Source organism: Arvicola amphibius, chromosome 10, assembly GCF_903992535.2.
Source record: "Arvicola amphibius chromosome 10, mArvAmp1.2, whole genome shotgun sequence".
In the NCBI taxonomy this organism is placed as follows: domain Eukaryota; kingdom Metazoa; phylum Chordata; class Mammalia; order Rodentia; family Cricetidae; genus Arvicola; species Arvicola amphibius.
Genome location: NC_052056.1, coordinates 62,796,047 through 62,814,801, shown reverse-complemented (window position 1 = coordinate 62,814,801; position 18,755 = coordinate 62,796,047). Strand labels below are relative to the sequence as shown.

The 18,755-nt window shown below is 42.0% G+C and overlaps 1 protein-coding gene across 4 annotated transcripts in view; it reads right to left on the bottom strand.

Moving 5' to 3' along the window:
• The window catches only part of Acap2 (ArfGAP with coiled-coil, ankyrin repeat and PH domains 2), a 117,872-nt gene that overhangs the window by 32,397 nt on the left and 66,720 nt on the right, over nucleotides 1-18,755 (bottom strand). For all 4 annotated transcript variants that reach the window (XM_038345048.1, XM_038345049.1, XM_038345050.1 and 1 more), the window contains exons 6-10: nucleotides 17,889-18,072; nucleotides 13,587-13,631; nucleotides 10,917-11,012; nucleotides 7,940-8,014; nucleotides 2,332-2,444 (exon numbers count right to left, since the gene is read on the bottom strand). In XM_038345048.1, the coding sequence (XP_038200976.1) occupies nucleotides 2,332-2,444; nucleotides 7,940-8,014; nucleotides 10,917-11,012; nucleotides 13,587-13,631; nucleotides 17,889-18,072 (513 nt within the window). The remainder of the gene's footprint in view (nucleotides 1-2,331; nucleotides 2,445-7,939; nucleotides 8,015-10,916; nucleotides 11,013-13,586; nucleotides 13,632-17,888; nucleotides 18,073-18,755) is intronic.

Genomic DNA, 18,755 nt, shown 5'->3' with positions numbered 1-18,755 from the left:
TCTTTGATTTTCTGTCTCAAGATCTCAGGCACACAGCTCTGCTACTGAAACACAGACCAGCAACACAAGCTCCCTCAATGATGTCATCCAACCTTTAATTTCCAGACTACAAAACCATGAGAAAAATAAATCCCTCTTAACTTCAGCCATCTTGCTAAATCTCCCTGTCCTTGCTGACCGCGGCGGTCACAGACAGCCCTTGACCCAGCAGCTCCACTTCTGAGGTGATGCCTTCTCATCCTGCGGACACGGCACATCTACAACAGGGGTTTGCGGATGCTCCAACCTGATCTCGCTTCTGTTTTAGTGTCAATGCCAACCAATGTGACTCCTCAAACACTGAGAAGGTCCACATTTGATTGATCTTATTCTACTGCTCTCAACAGTAGGTCTGCAATGGACCTCCCACTAAGACTAACTGTGCTTAGCTTTGTAGTCCGAGGTCACACGTCTTACTAGGGTGGAAAGACAAAGTGGTTATGTTTCTAGGGATTTATTGCATCTTGGCTTTCATTTTCTTACGCTTTAAGGAGGTACAAATCCGAAGGTTACATTTCAATTCTAGCATCACACTATGGAACCACAGTGGCTGAATAATCTTATAAAATTATTACACACTCATTGTTTCTAGTTTCCTACACAAGCTACAGAATATGCCGAGGACCTAGAGGGATCATAGTTTTACATTTGGGCTCACGAAACAAAATTTTAATTTTTCATTCTCACTGTAATAACTAGAAGCATTACTGATAACACAATAACTGTCCTCCGGTACCCACGTCTTATTTAAAAGTTCTGCATAACTCAGAGGATTAATATTAAATATCTTCAGTCTTTTCAGCTTATTCACTCTCAAATGAAGAAAAAAATTCAAATAAAATCATGTACCATTTAGATTTCCTACAACATCAAACACTAGAGAAATGTTCAATAAACCACTGACATTTAGAAATGTCACTGAGAGCTTTCGAACCTCAATGCCAAGAAATCTAAGTAAGTGCAATCAGAACCCGTCTCAATACAGCACTGAGGCTCCCATTAAATTAACACAATGTACACCCAATGAACGTTAATAGGAGACCCTATTGATTTTAGCAATAACCCGCCTTTAGGAACATCTTCATCACTGAGTGAATGCCTACCTGCCCATAACACAGAAGACACTTCATCCCACCCTGCAATAGCAAATCAGTTACCCAGAACACAAACACTAATCTCAATTATTATAAAACTGTCCTTTTAGATTTAAACAAAAGGGGAAAAAGGCATCCTTGAGTAAAGACCAAGCACTAACATTCAAAAGGACGACTGGAGCCGAGCAACCTTTCAATGCTATTAGGCATGAAATTACTTCACTTGTCATATCAATATAGTAAAATACTTCATATTTTCTTTTTTGTCTTGTTTTGCGATTTTTGACACAAGATCATACTATGCAAGTTAAGCTGGCCAGGAACTCAAAATTCTTCTGCCTTCGTCTTGTGTTAGGATAACAGGTGTCCCCGTCATGACACCTGGCTATAATTCCATTCTTGTAAGACATCCGATAGTTTTGTATTTTGTAAATATTAATCAAGCCAGGCAGTAGTGGCTCACGTCTTTAATCCCAGCACTTGATGGGCAGAGGCAGGCAGATCTCTGTGAATCCAAGGCCAGCCTGGTCTACAAAATGAGTTCTGGGACAGCCAGAACTGTTACACAGAGAAACCCTGTCTTGAAAAAACAAAAAAAAAATAAACAACAACAAAAAATAAGCAAAAATTCAAAGTGTTTGCTAGCCATTACATTTATAATAAAGAAATAAAAAATAGTGACTACCATGACTTCTCATGTCTTACTTACATGTTATTACAAAGGCCAAAAGCTCAGGGTTATCTGGGCTTAAGACCTGCAAATTTTTACTTTGCGGGGGTGGGGGGTTGGGAGGATCAAGACAGGGTTTCTCTGTGTAGTCCTGGCTGAGCTGGAACTAGCTCTGTAGCCCGGTGTGTGGTGTGTGTGTGGGGGGGGTGTGTACACATATATATGCATATATACATATATATATACATATGTACATGTATGTATATATATATATATATGAGAATTTAGTCATTATAGACCAAGAGTTTAAAAAAATCTAGTTTTCTCTTTTAAGCCTTTAGTTTCAAATCTAAAAATCCGTATTTTCACTCTTCACCTGACCCTTACGATTCGGTAGACTGTACTAAAGAAAGTTAACAAGAATTTTTAGAATTTAGATAGTTCTGGGGAAAATGAGTTGCCAATTACAAGGAAAGGCAGAAAATGGCAAACATGTTAAAATTACAATGAACGTTTGAAGTCTGTTACCTGTTCCACGTTTTGAAGGCGTTGCTGGCTCGCTTGAAGAGATACCCTTCCATGACAATGCCATTCGCAGCGTCCACATTGTACTCCAGCCTGGAGTCATCGCTGGAGAAGTCCTAGACACGACACACACGGGTTCAGACAACAGTGTTACCAGAAAGATGTATCCAAGGAAAAGAGCTGCAAGAAGTTCGCGGTAAGTCCTACACAAACACGGGGGAAGGAACATAGCAACGGAGACGTGCTTCAACACACTAACAATTCAGGGTGCTGGGGACCAAACTCTGGCTCTTAACTTGGAAGCCTTCTCTCCAGCCCTGGAAGCCAGACTTCTGCCTATGACAGCTCTGCAGACTGGATGACGCTTAGCCGTGAGAAACCCGCATTTGAGGGAAAGCAGGTGAGAGTCCTCCCAGGGCTTTCTCACATGAACATGCTAAAACGTGAAATGGAAAGAGGTTGAATTCAGGACTCTAAAAAAGCCAGGCGGTGGTCGCACATTTTTAATACCACTTGGGAGGCAGAGGCAGGCGGATCTCTGTGGGTTCAAGGTCAGCCTGGTCTACAAAATGAGTTCCAGGACAGCCAGGACTGTTACACAGAGAAACCTTTTTTCAAAAACCAAAAATTTTAAGCATAAAAAGTCAATCTATAAATGAATCATCATATTTATACATTTTTCTCTTTGGAAAAAATAGAAAACACTAGTTCCTTCATTAAAACTATGTGTATACCTATTTTTAAAATTCACATTACTCTGTTTATGTGCATGTATACATGTGTGCATGCATGTGTCCTTTCATGTATGGTCTGAACTCAGTACTCTAAACACAACAGACAAGTGTTCTGCCCCAAGCACATAAACCCAGCCATCATTCACAGCAGAGTGCATTGGGCATTAATCAGACTTAACTGCCTTCTGCAACATATGTATACTTTGTACGTGTGTACATGTTCAACTGTGTGTACATGTGTGTGTGCGCACATGTGTGCGCATGTGAAGCCAGGCATCAACGTTAGGGATCTTCCTCGGTTGTACTCTACCTTAAGTCTTGAGACAGGTTCTTTCAATAAACCTGGAACTCACCAATTTGGCAACACTAGCTGGCAAGCAGGCTCCAGAGGTCCACCTCACTCCAGCAACACTAGTCTAGCTCCACAGGTGTAGGCCACGGCGCCCAGCCTTTTACAGTCCCTGGAATCTGACCATACGGCCTCATGCTTACATAGCGCACACTGCACCAAATGAGCTGTCCTCCTGGCCCTCACCTTTACAACATCGTAAAGGTTTCTCGTGCTTTTACTTTTACATCTTAAATCAACATAGACTATAATGGGTTTCATTATGACATATTTGTATGTGTAGGTTTCATGTACTTAGTAGTAACATATTAGGCTAGATTCCACATATGAGAAAGAAGTTACAATTTATCTTTCTGATACTTGCCTATTCTGTTTCCACTTCTGTCTTTCTGTAAACGACATAATTTTACTCTTCTTTAAGTTCTTTAAATGAACTCTGTGCACACATGTGTATGAACATGTGACATTTTCTTTAGTCATATGTTTGCTGAAGACACCTGGTGCCTCCACATCTTGGCCACTGTGAACAGCAGCGGTTAACTCGAGTGTGCGAGCATCTCTGGGGTGTGCTTCCCTTGCATACTCCGGAGCAGGCCCAGGAGCGATGTGACAACTGTCGTCACATGGTGTCTTTACTTTTAGTTTCTGGGGAGGACTAAATGTTGTGTTTGAGGCATCTGTGGGTTCTTTGTAATCATTACGAGACTCAGAGCATAAATAATGGGGCTAGGGGTGCAGCTCAGTGGGGTCTGCTTGTCCAGCATGTGCAATGCCAAAATAGTAAAAGCAGTAGTGATACCAAATAGTAATAATATAAAACATACAACAGAATTAGCTTGACGTGCAATGCATTGTAAATATGTAGTCTTGACTACGTCTTGAGATTTATGAGTCTTCTATTATTAATGTCCCTTAATAAAGTACTCAGATGGAATACATTGTAGTACATTCCATATGTAAGCAGCTAGTAATACTGGATGCAATATTGCTTCTGGAATCTCTGTGAACACGTTCATAATCTGACAGTTAGGAGGGGACACTCAAAGGCAACTGGAGCAAAGGAAAACTGGAAGACAGATCAACAGAACAAGGACATCTGCCTCTTTCCTGCAGGGCCCAGGAAGCAGATGGCTCTACTAAGAAGAGTGAGTGAAAACAGCTAACCAAAGTGTTTCCACTGAGCCTGCGAGTGAGACCAGAAGAACCATTATCACCACTACCAGTCAAGGCCATCAGAAAGGTCCTAGTCAACCGGAGAAACAAAGGTGAAAGGTGGAAAGAAAGAAGCACACTGTCCTGATATTGCTTACAGAGAGGACACTGTACACAGAACACTCAAAAGAATTCAGAGAAAAGGCAGCATCAAGAGCATTAGATTGCTGGTATAAAATCAACACAGGGAGAGCACTGGTCAGAGTGCTGGGTATAAAATCAACACAGGGAGAGCACTGGTCAGAGTGCTGGGTATAAAATCAACACAGGGAGAGCACTGGTCAGAGTGCTGGGTATAAAATCAACACAGGGAGAGCACTGGTCAGAGTGCTGGGTATAAAATCAACACAGGGAGAGCACTGGTCAGAGTGCTGGGTATAAAATCAACACAGGGAGAGCACTGGTCAGAGTGCTGGGTATAAAATCAACACAGGGAAATCAATCTCGCCCAAACAGAACAGAGACTTTCTAAAGGTGGTAGTTACAGGAACATTTGTAATGTAGGGTTCTGGGAATACACCTAACCAAAGGTATGTAAGAAAATCACAAAACCTCATGCAAACCATTAAGAGAATTTAAAAAGAAGGTAGAGTAAGACTGTGACAGATCCAATATAACCTCGATCAAAATTCTGAAAGCATTTTAAAAAATTAATTGCTGCTGTGTGTACCCTGAAGGATGACTAACAAATGCCCCAGCACTCAAGAAGGTCAGAGGACAACTTTGCTCAGACTACCAGGTTAGTGTGGCAAGCGCTGAACCCACTGAGTCATCTCACCAATCCCCCAAAAAGCTCCTGTTATAGAACAAAATTACTCCTGGAGTTTGTAAGTATACAAAACTCAATGTGCAGAAAGAGGGGGTGGAAGCTCTGCTTACTCAGACATGAAAAGTTACTATAAAGCTGATAACAACTGAGACAATAATGTGTTGGGATAATTAAGACAAAATGACCATGGGATGGAAAGACAGTTCAGAAAGAGCCTCAGATAGGAGAGGGGTGAGGTGTAACACATGGCACATGCCATAGCACAGAGCACTGGGGGAGGAGGCTTGCTAACTCACCAAGAGCAATAATGTATCGATGCGAGGAGGTAGATTTCTACCCACTACACACAAGAACCCAGGTACACGAGTTAAAGAGCTAAATGCCAGTGCTGAGGACAGAGCTCAGCCACAAAGCATCTACCTGTCACACATGAGGCCCGAGGCTCAACCTCCAGCACCATTACAAAAAGCACACAAATAAAACAAAGCTATAAACATGAAAAGCAAAGCTATGTGGAAGAAGTATTTACGATCTTGTGATGGGAACTGCTAAATCAATAACAAAAGCACTAGACACAGGACTGAAAACCTAAAACACCTATATCTAGAATATATGAAGAACTTGGTCATCAGCTAAAAAGCCTGGGAGTAAAATGGAAGAAAAGAGAATAGATATTTCATAAACAGGGACCACAAATGACCTGAAGATATAAATGACTAGTTACTGATGATGTATAAATTAAACCCACAATGCGATGTCCATATCCACAGTGTAGCGGTGAGGGCATCCTCGACATGGTAGGCACATGCACGCTGTTTGGTACAGCAGCTCTATTCCATTAGTGTTCATCTAAAGACATGCACAGGCAGGACAGACAGACGGGCACTCACTGCATGGCTACTTCTCACACTGATCAATACAATTGATAAAACAACTGGAAAAGTATCAGAAATGCTTTCCCTTACATTTCAGTTGACTTTATTTATTTGTTTGTTTATTTACCTGTAATGCAGCCTGTGTCCGCATTTAGGGGCAGAGAAAGTATTCACAATGAGTAAAAAGAGCATTATTTTCTTAAATAAAAACAGTTGTGCATTGCTTAAAGTCAAATCATCTCCTATTTGACAATTTACCAGTTTGAGGCCTTCAGTGTAATACTGGACTATGTATATAATAAAGACATTAAAATATATATTCAATTTAATCAACAATCATATAGTTTTTGAAACATAATTGGTCATCTTACTTTTAGCAATCCTTTGACACTAACGCCATTAAAACTAGTCAGTCATCAAAATGCCATGTTGTATAGCCTAAACATAAAGAAGAGCGAGCACGGTAGTGTGAAGCTGTAATCCCAGTGCTCAGGAGGTTGAGGCAGATGGGTCATAAGTTCAAGGCCCGTCTGAGCTGCATAGCAAGACTCTGGAGAGACAAGGCAAGCAGGAGAAAGGGAGCAGCAGGTCTGGTGGCGCACACCTGTAATCCCAGGCACACAGGAGGCAAGAGTGGGAGGGCTATGAGGTCAAGGCTAGGCTGCGCAATACAAAAAGATCACGTCTTTAAACAAAAGAAAATACGGAGTTAGCCTCCTCCTCTAGTAACTACAAGTGACTGATGTAAAGATGGCCTAAGAAAAAAGTCTTCCCTTCTCTAAATGTTATTTTTGAGCATGAACAATTATTTTTGTCTTATACTTGATCCTGATTTCGCTTCATTCCCCCCATTTACATCTTCTATGTCTGATCCAATCTAAGTCATCTGTAATCAAAGAAGGCACGGCTGCTTATAATCGAAGAGGACAGATCTCTCGCAGCATGCAGAAGGAACTTCACCATAACTCTATAGAACTATCCAATCCCTAATTTGCCTTTATGCTTGGGTCGCTGCATGAACCCATCGAAGACTATTACCTGTAAAGGACTATTATGCTGTGCTTCAGACACAATACACTCAACTCTTGTATAAAGAAATTAACACAAATTTCTATTGAACCCTCATGTTTAAAAGTATTTATCAAGAGTAGTTTAGCTAGGCTTAGGCAATTAACAAGCAATGAGGGTCCAGAAGGATGTGCCGAGCTGCCCTGGAGTGGCTGCAGCTGGAAAGTGAGAGAGAGAGAGAGAGAGAGAGGGGGGGGGGGGGGAGAAGTGAGAGAGAGAAGTGAGAATGTGCACACATTCTCTCACACAGACATACACATATGTGTACAGATGAGCACACACATGCCTGCCTTGTGCTCACACACATACATGCACGCACACTTTGGCAGGTGGTTGTCAGTGTCCTAAATGATACTGTGAATAATATCCAAGATTTTAACAAGGTGTAACCTTTAGTTAAGCAGTATTCATAAACTAGTTTGAGAATCTAGCTTGCAAATGTTTTGCTCTGAGAAGATAACAAAATCCAAGCATTAACATCTAGCTCATTTACTTTTCACAAAGAGAAAGGTTTACTGAACAAGCGACTGAGGGGACCTGTGTAGCAATGGTAGCTGCACACACTAACATTCCCGCAAACGCAGTGGATCTGAGTTGCCCATACCTTCTGCTGGATAGTAGAATGTTTTTGCTCCATCTCTCTTTTCTCCTTTGCGGCATCCACAACCAGTCGATCCAACTAAAGAAAAGAAGAAAATTACAGACTTAAAAGTCAAAAAAACAAAGGTATTTGGTAAACCGTAGTCCAAGTTATTTTACAGATAAATAGAAATCAACGGATTAACGTTAACCTAAACGGGCATTTTTGGCTAAACACTCAAGTAGAAATTCACATTTTTCTAGCATTAAATCCTTTTTTGAGAAAGAAGATATCTACTGGGAATGGCTTCCGAGCTGGAGGCCTGGTCTTGAGCATTGCAGCAGGGTGTGTTCCATCCTTAAAGGACAAGGACTCTAACTAAAGTGCCTGTTGACCCACTTAGAAGACGCTCGTAGCTGCAAACAAGATAAACAAAACAAAACAAAGTGTACGTACAAAAGCATGATTTTTATTATTATTATTCCAGCACTAGCAAAAGGCAATGCAGCTGACAGCTGAACTAGGAAAGGCAAAGGTCGCGAGCTCCCGTCAACAGGTGCGACCCATCACTCGCCACACGCCAAGTTTTCTACTGGCTTTCCTTAAATTAATCTAATCCATAACTGGCCAAATAAATAAAAGATAGCTTGGGGGAGGATGGGAAGGAGGGATGCATTAGTAAGCTTGCTTGAGCCCAGGAGTTAAGACCATACTGGTAAACACTGTAAAGGCCTGGCTCTGAAAGGTTAAATTAAACAAAATAATAAAAGAATATTAATTCTGTAGTTCCAACTGTTAATTTCTCTATACTTAACTACTACAAGATTCTCTTAAATGACCACATCTAAACAGACCACTACAGAACATGTGGTTTAATACATGTTTTTCAAGGCCTGCAAAATCACTTGGTTTAGGAGAGGAAGGACACAAAACTGAAAGATATAAATAGATAAAACCAACCATTCCCACCAGCCAGATACAACTCAGTTCACACGATCCTTATAGCTGCTGCCTAAGGTAAGCCAATGAGATGCAAAGACTGCCTAAAACACAGCAAGGTCTGACCCTCCCACCAGGCCTAGATCAGAGAGGTGCGTGTGTGTGTGTGTGTGTGTGTGTGTGTGTGTGTGTGTGTGTGTGTGGTGTTTAATGTTTCTGTACATTCACTGACAGAGCAGTTGGCTTTTGTGTATGTGTGTGTGTGTCTGTGGTGCGTGTGTGTTTAATGTTTCTGTACAGTCACTGACAGAGCAGTTGGCTTTTGTGACCTGGCTAAACTCTGTCACCTCTAGCCCGTTTTAGACTCCTTAGAATTTGATCTTACTTTTGGTTCTAGAGTTTGTGGTACTCTACCCAGAGCTGCACCCCGACCTCGAGACCTTACACAGATGTTGGGCTATTTGTCTAGGCTACATATCTATACATCATGCTACCCTCTTCTGCAGCATAAAAGGTTAACTGTTCCCAGTATTTATTTCCTCCTCTTCCCTTAAAATGGAACTACCCCAGACCTAATCCTGCCAGATCATTTTCTGGCAACGAAGCTGTATTTCCCAGGTTTCCTTGCAACGAGTGACTGAGCTCAGGTCACTGGGACGTACGCAGAATGGACATATACAATTTCTAGGAAATGTCCTTAGGCAGACAATATGCACCTTTCTCTTCCCTTCCCTCCCCTATGTTAGCTGGAGTGTAAGAATGCCGGCTAAGATTGATAAGTCACTTTTAACCGTGAGGCTAACTGTGACACAAATACCCATGAACCTGTGCTTCTGACTTCACATAAAAGAACAAGATTCTCTTACAGAAGTCCCAGTTTCCTCGGGCTGGGCTGCAAACAAACCCTACCTCACCAGACACAAACACTGAGCATTTGGCATGGACACAAACAGCAGCCCACGGCAGGAGACAAGAAACAGAAAGCATGGAATTCAAAACAGCCTGTGCTCTGCACAAGATCCCTCTGCTCTCCCTTCTTCCCTCCTCTCTCCCTCCTCCCTCCCCTCCCCTCTTCCCTTCCCTCCACTCTCCTCTCTCTCCTCCCCCTCCCCCTCTCCTTCCCCCTCCCCTCCCTCCTCTCCTCCGCTCTCCCTCCTCCCCCTCCCCTCCTCCTCTCTCCTTCCCCTCCTCTTCCTCTTCCCTTCCCTCCCCTCTCTCCCTCCCCTCCCCTCTCCTTCCTCCCCTCCCACACATATACTTTGATCATTGAATGGTATTCCCATTCCTCTCTTATCTTTCTCCCGTTTCCCTAAATTCTATTTTTTTTTCCTTATTCTCTCACCTCAAAAAGTATACTGGGAAAGAAAAGCCTACAGATTAATACTATTAAATCAGAGTAAGAAGGTTCATTACTTAATACAAAGTACCGTCCAAAGTAACTTGGGCCAAGTCAGTGGTAAAGCACTTGCCTAGCATGCATTAAGGCCCTATATTTGTATTTGAGCCACAGTGCCACCACCAAGTGTGTGTGTGTTGGTGGGGGGGGGAGCTCCAAACATTTTAATGCATCTTTGTGAGATCATGATAAATGGTCTTGGGAGCTTTATGATTCTAAGACTTTCATTACTCACGTAGTCGATATAAATTTTTGAAAATGAAAAGAGCAATGTCTTAAATAAAAGCAAACTAAGGCAGTAACTTGATGACTGCCTTAGTTTAAAAAGGAAAGGGCTAAACCCCGCTATCTGTAGTATAAAAAAGTGGACGTGTATCTCAGCTTGCCTCTGCCTCCCTCCCATGCACTAGGACCACAGCGATGCACCGCACCTGCCGGAAGAGTTCCTTTAAGTCCCTTCTTCAGAACCCTCATGTCAATATTCAACACAGGCACTGTCACCCTTAAGTTCATTTCTGGCTCAACCTTTAACCCACATGTGAATGTGCCCCAGTGCCAAACTCCTTATAAGTAAGTGAGGAGCCAGATTCCCAGCATGCTAAATATCTTTAGAGACACACACGCTGACAAGCAGCCCACAATCAAGAAGTCCAGTCACGAGGTTACCTGCGCTCCAAGATCTTTCATGTAGGGCCCGAGCTCACTGAACAGGTCATAGCCTTGGTGGAAGAAGGCCAGATGTGCATACATGAAGGACAGCATCTAAGGGGGAGACAGGGGTATCAGCTCAGAGGCGTGCTGGAAGCGAAGAAAGCTGGAGTCCTCCCCACATTTCAGATCACTCCACAAGGACTCAAAGTGTCAAATCTACTTAAAATGGAGGGCTTTTTTTCCTTAAGAACTTCATAAATATTTGTAAATACAAAGAGAATACAATTTTTCTAAGAGAAAAACCCAGTGGTTTGGCATCTCAAGAACTGTAGTTGTTTAGAGCCAAATAAAAGATAATATTCTCAATAGCCTCACTCAACAGTATTCCTTAAGTTCATCTGAGATGTCTATGTGGTCCTCGAAGACAACTCCCTAAGCAGAGAAGAGAAGAAATGTCAACAGTAGCAAACACTCTAACCTACCAGGGCCACCAGCCCCAGGGAGGTGTGGGGACTCTCAGTTACTCCTTTTTCCAAAACAGTAGATACAAGTGGGGATGATATAGACTTTCCTGCTTTTAGAAAACGGCTTGTTCATTTGTTTTAGTGCAGTGTGTGTGTGTGTGTTCACACACGCCTGGGGAGTGTGACGGTCCAGGAGATCTTGCAGGTGTCAGTTCCCTGTCTGACCACTGAACTCGGGACAGCAGGCTCAGCAGCAGGCGTCCTCACCTGCAGAGCCCCTCACTGGCCCTGGGGATTTCTTTATATGCATCCCACAGACTCAAAACTGACATTAAGGAGTGGGGGTCCCCAGCTTTTTCTGTATTTTATTAATTCCCAGAAGAAAAAACACTCCTGTTTTCATTAGTTCAGTTTTTACACGGGAAGGAATTATATATAATTAAATATATGCAAAGGATCTCCTAAAACCTGCTTTATTTTTTAGCAAGAACAGACATCTGTTTAGTATTCTGAAGACTAATAGTAGGTTATAAGGGTGTTGATACTCAAGAATCCTCTACAGAAAAAAAAAATTGTTTTCAAAATATAAAGAAGCTAAGTAAAATTCGAAGATTAATGATAAAACTCACATGTGAAAATTACTATAGTGTTAGATAATGGTAATAATTATATAACTATGTGAAATATTTTTCAAACCACTGAGTTATATATAAAGAATTAATAAGATTATATAAAAATGTAAAATACACCAGGGCACACTACAGCTTCCACAATGAGATTCTTCTTTGTTTTGTTTTGCTTTTTGTTGTTTTTGTTTTGTTGGTTTGTTTTGACTTTTTGGTTTTTCTTTTAAATTTTGTTTTGTTTGGGGCGAGAGGTTGCAGTGGTAGAGAGCAAATTCGGGGGACTGGGAGATGGGTAGGATCCGATCTGAATGCATGATGTCAGATCCATAAAGAACTGATAAAAGTTAAAAGAATTTTTACAAATATAATGTACCTATATATCAAAATACATACTAAGCATATTAAAAAATAATGATAAACCAGGAAAACACAGCAGAAGATCAGTGATCTGAACCCACACAAGGTGCCACAGATCAGAACAAAACATGAAGACTTCAACAGAAGAGGAGAAAAGATACAAAACATATAGGAAAATGACTGAACTCTGAAAATGCAAAATGCATATGGAAATCTCGTTTTCTGTCTATCATGCCATTGGGGAAGGTGACGAGGCAAGGCTATAATGCCACTGCCAGTAAAAATCACACACTATCGGTGAAAACAGCTTACAAGCCTTGAAATTTGGTATTATTTTTTAAAATCCCTTTCAAGATCTGAAAACTTTAACTAGAGATGGCAAGACGGCTCAGTGAGGATGGCATTGATCCTAACACCCAGAGTTCAAAGCCCCTGGATCCCCATATTTCCATGAATTGTCCTTTGGCCTTCCACATGTCCACCAAGGTGGGGGAGATGGCTGAGGAGATGGCTCAGCAGTTAAGATTCACTGGCTGCTCTGGAAGGGAACCGGGGTTCAGTTCCCAGCACCCACATGGCAGTTCACAACTGTCTATAACTCCAGTTCCAATGGATCTGATGCCCTCTTCTGGCCTCTGCAGGCACCAGGCATGCATGTAGTACATATACATATGTACAAAACACACGTACATATAAAATAAGGAAATCTAAAAAATATTTTTAAAAACAAACTTTCTAAAAGCAAATACAGCCAGCCATTGGTGGCGCACGCCTTTAACACCAGCACTCAGGAGGCAGAGGCAGGCGGATCTCTGAGTTTCAGGCCAGCCTGGTCTACAGAGCAAGTTCCAGGACAGTCATGGCTACACAAAGAAACTCTGTCTCAAAAAACAAACAAACAAACAAACAAAAACATAAAAGGAAATACAAGTAAAAGAAAATTCAAGGTGATGATCATATTTGATTCCTGAAATGGTCTCGCCAGTGCCAGACACCAGTTCTGGCTACTTTCCGAAAGTTTTAGGTATCTAGACCACATCAACGTTCCATCAGACAACAGGGCGGAGCACCAGCAGTGAGCCAACGCAGACACATAAACAGCTGGAACTGAAGCAGATGACACAGGAACTAGAAACGGGGAGCAGAGGGAGCCAAGAGCGCCTGGACAGAGAGTCAGACTGCAGAGGCTACACACACAGAGACAGGTCCCAGTTAACAGAGTTTCATTAGGATCTTACTGATTTCAGGATTTCTGATCTCCTCTTTGATTGAAGCACATTAATCTGAGGAGAGATAAGCTTGGTTAAGCATCCGTGAATTACTTTAAATACTAACTCAGAATACAAGATTCTAAGCATGCCGGTCCTAACGATCCCAAAACAAAAGGAAAATCAAAGCTTGGGTTTTTCATTGTTAAACCTTTTGGCTAAAAGACTTATGACAAACATAGCAATGAATACTCAGCCACACTCCTGCTCAGAAAACACTGGTTCTTCACATCACAGCAGCGCTGTCATGGAGCCACTGAGTACTTGAGCACGTGACCTGTCCATCTTCCTCCACCCTCATCTACTTGAAGGTGCAGATTCAGCCACAGCCGCAGTGCAAATTGTCACCACTGCCCACTTTCTATCTTTCCTGGACTGCCTATTTCCCTTCTTCACTCCATGTAATCTCTCCTCCACACAGCTACCACAGTGATCTTCCAATATAAACGAAGTCACATTACCTTCAGTACTAAACCCTGCAACTTGTTAGCATGTCCCCCAAAGCCACTGTGCTGGGGCCCCTGCCACCCGCTCCAGCCCTGTCGTCTATTCCTCTGCCCTCTCTGGGCTCCTGCCAGACCATCACTGTCCCACGGATGCCTTGGTTTGGCTGTTCTGCCCCCATGTCCGGATGCTCTGCCCTCATGACCTAGAGTTATCTCTTGCTAACCCGGGCTCCTCACACAGGTCTAACTGGGCCCCTGCCCCGCTCGCCGCTATACCTATCTTCTTTAGCAATACATTTATAACTACTTCTCTTTGTTTTGTCTTTGTTTCTGTTTTTAAGACAGGGTCTCAGCATGTAGCTCTGACTGTCACAGTGAGTTCCAGCTCACTATGGAGACGAGGCCTGCCTCTGCCTCCCTGGTGCTTACTTGCTGTTTTCTGACTACGTCTTTTCCCCAGCTAAAGTTTGAGCTCCGTGAGATTGGGACCTTCTTCTCAGTTCTAGTCCCCAGCAGAACATAGTAGGCACTCAATAAATATATGTTAAAGTAATGGATTTAAGTATTTTAATTATGATCGACTTACTGAAATGCCAGCAAATTATGAGTTTTGGGGGGTAGGTTTAAGCTCAGTTGGCAGACTGTTTGCCTACATGCACAAAGCCCTGGATTAAAACACCAGTATTACCCAAACCAGAGGTCATGGTGCATGTCTATAATCCCTGGGAATTGAGGCAGGAGGATTGTGAGTTCAAAGTTATCCTTAGCTACATAGTGAGTTTGAGGGGGAAGGAGGCTTTAACAGGATCTTTTGCAATTCTAGAAATTCCTAACAAGTATTTTTGCTGGTTTTTTTTAAAAAGCTTATTTAAATATAACGTTGATAACAAAAGAAGCCCTCACTCTTTGTTAATGCTGCCCAGAAGAGCACAGAATGCCTTCCAAATGTCTTCCCCACTGAACGCTCGGGCTGTTTAATAAGGGAATTGTGAAATAGTCTTAAAAACAAAAACAGACCAAGGAAACTCTAAATCTGACTTTCTTCCTTCTCGCTGGTTTCTTCTGCCTGTCTGCTTCACAGCCTGCTCAACTCTGAGAAATACACTGATCCCGGGTGCTGAGCGCAGGTTGGGGGGGCCTGTTCAGATTCCCCCAGACGCCCAGGGTAGGCTGAGGTGGGGAGGGCCTGTTCCAACTCAGGCTTCTGGTTTTGCTTCTGTTTTGTCCTCTTTATTTGGAAAAAAAAAATTCAAACTCAAGGAAAAAGACAAATTCAAATCTTAAAACATTTAAAGTACTTTACACTTTGGGGTATCCATTACTCTTATTCTCTAAAACAGCTACTTCGGCCACAAAAGAAAATGATCCAGGAATTCTCGTGAGAAATGCTACAGTTAGGAGGGAGTGAGTACGGAGGCTGACCTGGTACTGTCGCGTGAAGCCAAAGGAAATGCCCAATTATTATGTTTCAGTTTGAAAATAATGGATATTTTAGCTAAAGCCCAAGTGGTGGTTTAAAGGAAACCGGCTCCCAAAGGGGGTGACGCTATGAGGAGGTGTGGCCTTGTTGGAGGAAGCGTGTCACTGTGGAGGCGGGCTTTGAGGTCTCATACATGCTCAAGCCACACGCGGTGAGACATGCTTCCTGGTGCCTTACATCTCGAATCAAGATGTAAGAACTCTCATCTCCTTCTCCAGCACCATGTCTGTCTACAAGCTACTCTCCTTCCCGCCATGATGATAATGGACGAAACCTCTGAACTGTAAACGAGCCACCACAATTAAGTGCTTTCCTTTACAAGAGTTGCCATGCTCAGACTGGAGAGATGGCTCAGAGGTTAAGACCCAGCTCTTCCAGAGGTCCTGAGTTCAACTCTGAGCAACCACATGGTGGCTCACAACCATCTGTAATGAGATCTGGTGCCCTCTGCTGGCGTGCAGGCATACGTACAGGCAGAACACTATACACATGATAAATCATTTTTTTAAAAAAAAAAGTTGCTATGATCATAGGGTCTCTTCACAGCAACAGTAATTGCAACTTAGCCCATCATACACAAAATTCATAACATTATATCATTCACTCTTTAAAAAACAAAAATAATATACTATTTTCCAACCACTGGGACAGAAGGCCAGGAATGCTCTAGGACTGCAGGACTACTCAGTCTATAAATGCTGGCCACACGAGCATGAGGACCTGAGTTCAGTCCCCAGAACCATGTAAAAAAGCTGGGTGCATCAGCACATGCTTAAAATCCCCACTCTGGGGAAGGGAAAAGGCAGAATCCTGGGACTTGCCAACCTAGCCTAGCGCCAGCCAATAAAAGACCTGTGAACAAGAAAAAATTATATATACATATATATATATATATAATGTAATATATGATGTATATATACATACATATACACATACTATAATTATATATTTATGTGTGTATAATTTTATATAGACACAAGTTTGTGTGTGCACACATACATACACATATATACACAAAAACTACAATAATCTAGAAATAGAAAAGAAACACAAATATAGTGACCAGAGAGATGTTCGGTTAGTAAAGTGATGGTTTTGAACACAACAATCAGCATTCAATTCCTAGACTCCACATAAAAATGCCAAGCAGTGGTGGTGTATGCCTTTAATCCCAACACTAGCGAGGCAGAGGCAGAGGGGTCTCTGGGAGTTCAAGAACAGCCTGGTCTACAGAGCAAGTTCCAGGACAGCCAGGAGAACACAGAGAAACCCCGTCTCAAAAAACAAACAAACAAACAACAACAACCCAAAAAAAAAAAAAAAAAAAAAAAAAAAAAAAAAAAAAGCCTGGCATGGTAACGAGTATTTGTAATCCCAAAGATGAAGAGATGAAAAGGATCCCAGGCGCTCACCAGGTGGCCAGGAATCCTAATTGGTGAGCTGCAGGCCAGTGAGAGATCTGTCCGAACGAAGATGGACAGTATTCTGGAGGGTGACATCTGAAGTGCACACATGTGCGCAAGCAAAGACGTACGCTCACAAACATGCGTACCAAAAGGTAAATAAACACACATCTCCTGTCTCTCCCCATGGTGCGGGTGGAACCATACAGCCCTGCTGCCCTGCTACTGTCTTCCACCTCCACAGGGAGTCAAATCCTCCACGGGCCTGGGGTTTCATCTTCAAAAGCAGCCAATGAATTCCAGACACCTCTGGCAGCTACTGAAGCTGGTGCCACTAAGTACATACAGATCACACGTAGGCTGCTGGGAGACAAGGGGAAGCAGGCGCTTCACCCAGAAAAGCAGTTCTCACGGTGCATTTCCTGAGAAGCTGTTGGGTTTATGTTAAGAAGCACTAATAAAAGTTATGAAAAATTGAAAAAGACACATATTTTCAATGTTGCCAGTAAAAGCTAACACTATTTAAGCCTGATAGTCAAATATCAATTAAGCTGAAACAGAAATGCTGCAGAATAAAATGTGTATAGGATATTATAGCTAAGTAAAAAGGAGAAAGGAATCAGCACCAAAGGCATCTATATTCACATACCTGTGTGCACACAAAGACATACATAAACAAGTGGAAGTTTTCAGTAAAATGTCAGATTTCCCACTGGAGGTAACAATGTAGACTTATAGTCAGAAAAGTATCAAGTTGAGGCCAGGTCAGGCTACACAGTGAGATTGAGGCCAGTCTAAGATACCTCAAAAAAGCATTAAATTACAAAAATGTAAAATGGCATTTTAATTTTAAATTCCAAAAAAAAGCATTCTGTATTCTTCCTAGGACAATCACTCAAAGGAGCCTGCTAGGTAACCACTGCTGGGAGACGGGAGACCGTACCTGAAGGACATAGTCAAGGGCTATGTGCCGGAAGCACTTCCTCGTGGCGGTGAGGATGTTTGTGGCCTCTTCCACTTCGTGCTGCTTGTTTCTCTGAACTTGGGCATTTTTCACTAGTGCATTTTCCTTTTCTTCGCTGACTTTTTCGAATTGTTTCTTGGCATCTTTGAATTTTCTAAGATCTCTAAAAAAAAATAAAACTTTCTTCAAAATTCTGGCACGATAACCTCAGAATTCCATACTATTGTCCCTTCACTCACGTGTGTCATCAGACACGGGCAGTCACGGCTAATAAAACTGAAGTTCACATACTTCCCCAGTGCCTGGGCGCCACCATCCCGCGATGCCTGAACCAAGGAGGTTCAGGTCTGGGATTCCCGTGACGCAGGGACATATATACAGACTTCCGGTCTGTAGCTTAACCCAATACTCAGAGGTGAGAGCTCAAACAGTTTCAGATTTGGACTATTTTAGATCCCTAGATTTTGGACTATGAGTATCATCATTCTGTGTATATAGATCTTCATAAAGTGAGCTAATGTTTCATTATTTTCATCTATATGATTCAAATGGAAATAATGATAAAAATTAATGCAAAAGAACAGAAAGGTAATTTTTCTAAAGATAAATTCAAAGCATGTACTTGGCTTAACCATGATACTGTTTTCTAAACATCAGTGTAAAGCACTATTGAGAGTGTGTATGGGAATACAGATATGAATGGCCTTTCCCAAAGCTTAAAATTAATTTACCTTCCAGATAAATCCTAAGAACCTGGCAAGTATTTAAGACCTACTATTGATTTTAAGAAACAATATTCATAAGCCTACCTCAAGGGCAACACACTGTTATTATTTTAAGATTTGT